The sequence below is a fragment of the Alosa sapidissima genome, chromosome 18, assembly GCF_018492685.1.
Source record: "Alosa sapidissima isolate fAloSap1 chromosome 18, fAloSap1.pri, whole genome shotgun sequence".
Lineage (NCBI taxonomy): Eukaryota > Metazoa > Chordata > Actinopteri > Clupeiformes > Clupeidae > Alosa > Alosa sapidissima.
In genome coordinates, this window is record NC_055974.1 from 18,369,987 (window position 1) to 18,377,582 (window position 7,596).

Sequence of the window (7,596 nt, forward strand, 5' to 3'; positions counted from 1 at the left end):
GGAGGGGAGAATAGGGTGCCGGGGACCAAGGCCAAATGCAACAAATACATACACACAAATTTCAACAAATTAACAAACTAGTGCTGTAACTCACTATAACAATATTTTGTGTCTGCAGTTCCAATATCGTTCATGTTTCTCATTTTTGAGAAAATTAACCATTTCATGATAATAAGCCATTTTGAACAAAGAGTATGTCACAGTTCAACGGTGCATCTGTCCTTGAATAGTACACCATTCTAATCTACAATGATAAAACCTAGTCACGACTCACTTCAGTCTTTCAGTTGCACATTTAACATATGCAAATTTAAAGGTACAGTCAGGAATTTTCTTTGTTTGTGCTTATGTTTATATTTAAATTTATTAGCAGAAGCTTTTGTGCAAAAAAACATACATTATTACCAATAACCAAACGAAACATGCCAGAGAAGTAGCTCACCCCTACCTCTAGTATTCCCAGAGAAATTCCACGCAGGGTATTGGGGTAGGGGCAGCCCCCACTTTGTTTGTTTCTAGTTTTAGGAGCCTGGGCTGCCTACAGACACTTTTAAAGGTGTACTCACGGAATGGACAGATAGTGCTCGTGAGGAGATGATTGCTGGATGTGATAAAAATATGTTAGGCTTGAAATCTGATAAAATCCCTGACTGCGCCTTTAATAGGCTGGAACTAAAAAAAGACTTTGTATTATCATTTTAAAAAATGGCATTTATGAAGAAAAAATAAACCAAAAAAATAGAACATCGGCATTGAAACACTATTGAAATCAGCTTTTGGCAGTGAAATAACACTTTGATTTTTTTTACTTTCTTTGTTTCATGTCAGCCTTATTCAGTGTTTTTATTTTTTATTTTATATTCCCTTACAAAAATTGAATGTGTGCGGCAGATATGCAGCAAACTTGTGGGTAATTTGTGGAAAACAAATGAGTAATATTGCCAGAAGTTTGCCATTGTTGGCTGCTATAGGCAAACTTCCAGCAAAGTTCTGGCAACAATGAGAAGTTTGCCACTAGTGGCAAATGTGTTCGCCAGTGATTTGCCACCACACTTAGCCAATAATGGCAAACTTCCAGTGAACTTCTGGTGACAAACCTAATTTGCTGCAACATTGCCAAAAGTTAACTGCAAATGTTTGCCAGAAACCTAATTTGCTTGTGAAAATATGACCTTGCCGCAAATTTATGGCAACTGTTCACCAAACCTCAAATTTCTTTAAGGGTTGTATGTCTTTTTTCTATGTTAGCACTTTTTGTTTCTGTTGTAGTGATGGAAGGGTAGTTATTTGATGATTTGTAAAAAGGACAGATTACTGTTTCTGATAGAGACCAAAGTAAGTCATGATAGGCAAAAGGAAGCTGTCTGACCCTGAATCTTATAATACTCTACATTTAAAAAGTCACTAGAGGAAACACTAGTTAACTTATTTGGATGCAGTCTTTGTCTTTAACTCCAGGACATATTAGAGGAACAAGTATCTTCAGCGGTGGAATATTATAAAATGTACAAAGATGTTGTTTATTTTGAGCATCATAAAATGATAATGTGTGTTTGTCACAGTCTAAATACACTCCAAGTGTGTTAAACTCTTTTGCCACTGGTATATGGGTTGTGGGCTCAGTGTTGGCAAAATAACCTGTTCCTTTCCGATAATGGAGGACCCAGAAGCCATGTTCTGGACTTACAGGGGACTTTACTTTACTTACTGCAGCTGCTGCTGAACACACTCCTGCATACCAGAACTGTCTGTTGTACAGGTGTTGTGAAGCAATACCCATAACTCCAGAATATCCTGTGATTTCCCAGTAGTGCTGGTGTGAGCTGAGTCTCTCATTACACAGAACATGAGGATGGTGGTCCCCCTGAGGAGCCTGCTTCTTTGGATCAGAACATGTGACTGATTTTCCATTCTTTGCTATTGTCAGGAAAGTCGGAGCTATTGTAGCATCCAGAGTGAGTTTCACTATGGGGATAAAAAAGGATTGAATTATGTAAGCAATATTATGAGATCTAAATTGATCTGTATAAACACTATTCCGTTCTAATCTAAGGAGTCTAAGGAATACAGAGTCCCCATTCATAATTCATAAGAGTCCCCCTTCATAATTCATTTGAACATTTACCTGCATTTCCTTTCACCATATCCAGTTCTGTTTAAATAGACAGACAGATAAGTCTTTTTAGTTTTATCAATTATTGTTGATAATAAAAATAAGATACAAATGTGTACATTTACCTGTTATTTTTATGATCTGAGCATCTGTCATGGTTGAGTTATCCGTAACTGTGTGAAAATAACTTCAATTTAGTCTTTTTTGATGGCCTGTGTATTTTTATATTCAGTCATGTATTGCAACATTATACTTACCTGCTGTAACTGTGTTTGTCGCTTTCTCTGCTGTTTGCACTTTTTGCTCAGTTGGATCTATTTGACAGAGAAGTCATTTCATATTTTAGTCTTAAAGGAGAATTCCGGTGTGATATTGACCTAAAGTGTATTGAAACATGATACCGAGTGTGAACGTATGTCTCATAGCCCATCTCGGCTTGTCCCCTGCACTCCAAAATCTGGCGCTAGTTAGCCGATGCTACCAACAGCTTTTTCAATAGTGGTGCTTCGGCATCAATAATTCAGTGGAAATGCATGGATTCCAGTTGCTGCTACTGGAAGAAACTGGAATCCATGCATTTCCACTGAATTATTTTTGGAATCTGATCCCTTATCATACCTGTTCATTCTTACTCGTTGCTCGACAATGTCTCGTTTTAAATGTCAGGGCCCTCGGAAGTCTACCAATGAAGTGTGGAGATACATTGAGCCTCGTAAATGGGTGTAAAACAGTGATTTATTTGCATGGCTAGCCCGATGCCGAAGCACCACTATTGAAAAAGCTGTTGGTAGCATCGGCTAACTAGCGCCAGATTTTGGAGTTCAGGGGACAAGCCGAGATGGGCTATGAGACATACGTTCACACTCGGTATCATGTTTCAATACACTTTAGGTCAATATCACACCGGAATTCTCCTTTAAATATATGGAGATCTGAGTTTCATTTCAGAGAGCGAGTGTGTGTGTGTGTATGTGTGTGTGAAAGGTGAGATTCTAGCTTTTGTGTGCAACCATGCTTGTTTGCAATCATATGGTTTAACAGTTTTAGAGAGATGATTTAAAGCTTCCTGTCTCAAGTGAGACATCTAAAAAAAAACACCACTTTTGCATGATGCTGTAAGTGAATCAGGAACAAGGATATGACAAAGTGCTGGACATGTGGACCATAAAAAGCACAATGGAGGATGTCTGCAGGAGGATGCTTTAGGTTGTCTTATACTTTCATTATCACCACCAAGGAGATTATATTTGTAGTGAAATGTGTGCTATCGTGCGTGCTTCAAGGTAGTATAAAATACAAACATACATTGGAGTGGAGTTATCTCCTCTGCGTAGAAGAGGAGGAAAAAGAAGAAGATGATGATGGTAATGGTGGTGATTACGATGATGATGATGATATCGGTGGTGATAAGCACGAGAAGGATGAAAATGGGCAAAGGCAATCCAGTTAGATTGAACTACGAGAAGGCTTTACTAAATTATGTTATTTTCAAATTAACTGGTGTGTATGTTGGTTATGATGGTAGCAGTGACACAGCGTAGGGTTAAAACAACAACTCTACCTGCAATACATTCTGGTCTTTCGTCATGCGACCCTGCAGGAGTAAAATAAAAACACATATCCATTACCTTACACACGGCAGATGATACAAAGAAGGAAAATAAGTTATTAAGCAAACGGACATGAATGTGAACTGATAAAGAAAAAAAAAAAACAACAACAAAAAACAGTGATTATGACTATGACATACTGTATGCCCAGGTGTGTCCAAATGTTTGCATTTAACCTTACCCGTCAACCATATTACCTTTTTTTGTCTGTTTTCCAATATTGATATACCCTAAAAAAATTATAGTGATCAGATGAAGTGTACATAATTAATGGACACTTAAGCAAACACCTACCAATCATCTCTGACTTTTAGTTCTGAATCTTTCAGTATCATCACATTTTCTTCACATACACCATACTGAATACACCATATTCAGAAGGCAGTGACGAGAACACATTATGCTAATTCTCTCCTAGGGTTAGATTTTCCAGGACATGTAGACTGCTACCTAAATGGTAAACTGTCATTTACTTCCATCGTAGAGAGAGTCAAACATACTCATTGAATTCGTATATAACTAAATTATGTAAGGGATAATGTATAGAATGCCAGTCATTATTGGGAAAATAAGTCCCGACAGGGCGAACCGTCTTGTTCTGCCCTGAAGGGACTTATTTTCCCAATAATGACCGGCGTTCTATACATTATCCCGCTTATTACACGGCTACTTGCCAAAATGAAATAATAAACTCCCCTCGATATGACTTTAGCCTACATAGCCTAGCCTATTTGTTACCGTTCATCGTGGCATTTGCTGAGAAACAAATAGTTTGCAACAACACACGCTGAACTTGAAACAAACATTCTTTAGAACACAGCTAATCAACCGTCTGCTTTCACTTTTGAACGAAGTTCCAGTCCTTGCGTAGTGATATGAAAGACCTGAAGCACAAACTCCGTTGCCATTGACAGCGGTCATTATTTTTTTCAGAGGTCCTTTCCTCGAAAATAATGACCGCTAGAACTTTGGGAAATCCCATTCAAGTCAATGGAGCGTTCTACTTGCCTTGTGAAGATCCATGTAATAAACAATAATATTGTTATAATTATTATATTGAGTTATTTACTGATATTTCTGAAATATTATATAATATACATATGGCATGCTTGCAAATGATAAGTATATACCAGAAGCAGTCTGTGTGTACTTTTGAGATCCAGACCTTTACGATGAAACAGGAAAAGTATAGAGAACTCCAGAAGTACCAGAACCAAAATAGTTATGAATGCAGCTCTCCATTCGCCTGGAAACAGAGCAATAAACTATTACAATCAAATACATATCAATAGCACACCAATTATGACTATGACCACTTATTTCACCTTCAGTCACTGAAATATCTGCTGGTGGGTATAGCCCAAATTCCCTTCACACTCACCAGAGCTGCTGGCCAGGGTGACTGCATCTGTCTGTGTTCTAGTGATCTGGGGCATCACTCTGCTCTCTCTCATCTCCTGATCAGACAAATACACAGAGCAGGAGATCCACTCTGACTTAGAGGGAGAGACCAGCAGCCATGAATCCACACTTACCAGGCCATCAGCATCTGAAACAAGAGAGAGAGAGAGAGAGAGAGAGAGAGAGAGAGAGAATTCAATTAGCACTATATGGAATTATAAATGCTATTATTTGGTCATGATATCAAAATCGTATTATGTAATAATGTTGCTATGTTCCAGTTACCAATTGAGTATTCATAGACTGGGTTGTTATCAATTTCTCGTCCTTGTTTGTATTTCCAGGTAAGTGTTGGCTGAGAAGACCAACCATCTGACACACAGGTAACATTCATCTCGTCTTTCCCCACTTCAGTATATGAAAGTACTGGGACCGAACCTACAACTGATAATCAGACGTAGAATCAAGAGGAGACAAAGTTATCAATAGTAACAAACACAAAACTGTTAGAGGCTAGCTAGTATAAGTTGGTTGTTCTGTTGTACTTCATGAAGGGCTCACTCATACTGTATAGTAGAGTGCATACAGTATACACATTTATTCCCTTCAGGGGCATTGAACCTATAGCAGGCAGTCAGAACCAGATTCAAGAGGGGCCAAAGTTGCCAACGATAACACAACACACATCAGTGAGAAGTATATGATTTTCCTATTCAGCGCAAGTGTATTGTTATTTGAACATGTAGAATACCTTTCATGCTCAGTGACACACTGGCTCTTTCATACCAGGTAGTGTGCTTAACAAAGCACACATACTCTCCCCTGTCTGCCAGTGTGATGTTCTCCAGTTTCAGAGACACGTTCCCCTTCTCTAGGTCCCCTATGAGAGATGCTCTATCTCTGTACTCAGGAGCAACTGATGCCCCCTGGATCTGCCGGTTCTCGCGGAGTAGAACTACAGTACTGTCCTTATCAAGTCGGTTCCATTCAACTCGGAAGGCTACAGCATTATGGCGAGGATTGAGCTGGCATGGCAGAGTGGCAGAGGAACCCAGCTGGACTGGGATTGGGCCGTGAGGAACAGACAAGTTGAAAGAGTAGTCTGGAGACCGAGGAGACACAGGGTAGAGCTGTGATGAGTACACATAACTGGGACATGCTGAACCCACCTGCCCATATCGTGTTTATTTGTAATAAGTATAGCTGTTATGTTTATCATTTCATTTTTAATATTGCTTGTATCATTTCTGTTTGTCTTTTGTGATTACAAATTAATGGAGTATTCTTACCTGCTACAGTGTTGCCAAGGTTCAACACCATTCCCAAAAAAATCGCCAGCATAGCTTTTGTTCACTGAAGTCACAATTCCGAATCTTCAAAGAAAAAAACAGAATGAGAACAGCTGATATGGACATACAGTATGATAATATAAGAGAAAATGTAAAGCAACTGAATTCACTTGTTGCATCATACTTATGAAGGCTCTCAATGGTTACTTGTGCCAAACTTGTTATTGTTCGCTTTTTATCTCAGTTAATAATTGACTGGCAGTAGCAGAGCTCATTTCCCATAAATCAGACTGGCGCATGGCACACACATTTTTCAAAATCACAAGAAATATGTTTAACCTAAATTTTTAGCTAAGTTGTAGTGAATTACAAACATTGTTGCTATCATTGCTACCCTTAAATATTAAAAGCACTTGCACTTGTGTGATATCAATATCAACTGCATACACCAAAAAATAAAGTAGTGTCACACTTTACAAAATGTAGAGAAGTTAAAAGTAGCCTACACTAGGCTATATGTCAATTTTGCTATCACCTGTAATGGTTTTATGGTAGAGGGAAATAGTACCTACATTAGTGTATACAGATTGAATTACGTCTTCCAGGTGATTGGTATAGTCCTCGCTTTTTTCTCTTCACACAGTCCGCTCCCCTACGCGAGCACCAGTGGTTGTGCAGTAGGCTAAAACAATTCATTAACAGTTGCTATATGACATGAGATCAAAGGTTACATATATTTGATACGTGGACATGTGATGATGTGGGCGGGTGGATTGTAGACTACATAAACTGGCATGCAGAGTATCGCTTTCGGTGAGGTAAAAGCAACGACCGAAATGCAGCGTTGCAAGGAGTGTGTATACTACAGTATGACATATGTTAAATATGCAAACACTGATCAAGATGCAGGGTATGACTAGTGTTTCACACAGCATCAATAAACAACATAAAGTAGCCTATCAAGAACAAATGGGGTACAATTAAAAGTGGGTTAATAACAATGGAAGGTTATGTTAGTTCTAACACCCTCCCGAATTTTTAAAGCTATGTTGGCAGGTAGGCCTATGACATAGAGGGCCCTATTTTCGTGATGATGAAACGCGATTTTCAAACCGCAGGCTGCGATTACGCTTTGTAATATGTGACGTCCCCAAAACGCATTTATTGCGCTTGCCAATGCGCC

At 38.8% G+C, this 7,596-nt stretch overlaps 1 protein-coding gene across 8 annotated transcripts; it reads right to left on the reverse strand.

Moving 5' to 3' along the window:
- Window positions 1-1,106: 1,106 nt before the first annotated feature.
- Window positions 1,107-7,107, reverse strand: LOC121689429 (butyrophilin subfamily 1 member A1-like). Of its 8 annotated transcripts, none has more exons than XM_042069246.1 (13): window positions 6,986-7,107; window positions 6,414-6,497; window positions 5,876-6,226; window positions 5,410-5,568; window positions 5,105-5,272; window positions 4,854-4,969; window positions 3,922-3,953; window positions 3,675-3,709; window positions 3,419-3,439; window positions 2,371-2,427; window positions 2,239-2,286; window positions 2,126-2,152; window positions 1,107-1,965 (listed from the first exon to the last, which is right to left on the reverse strand). In XM_042069246.1, exons 2-13 carry the CDS (start codon window positions 6,463-6,465, stop codon window positions 1,421-1,423), a joined length of 1,611 nt encoding a protein of 536 aa, XP_041925180.1. In that variant the 5' UTR covers window positions 6,466-6,497; window positions 6,986-7,107; the 3' UTR covers window positions 1,107-1,420. The 8 variants fall into 8 exon arrangements, 6 of the variants coding, with proteins under 6 accessions (XP_041925180.1, XP_041925182.1, XP_041925181.1 ...); XM_042069248.1 differs by having other exon boundaries at window positions 3,675-3,707; window positions 3,921-3,953; window positions 4,889-4,969; window positions 6,986-7,095; XM_042069247.1 differs by having other exon boundaries at window positions 2,239-2,289; window positions 2,392-2,427; window positions 6,986-7,095.
- Window positions 7,108-7,596: the final 489 nt, after the last annotated feature.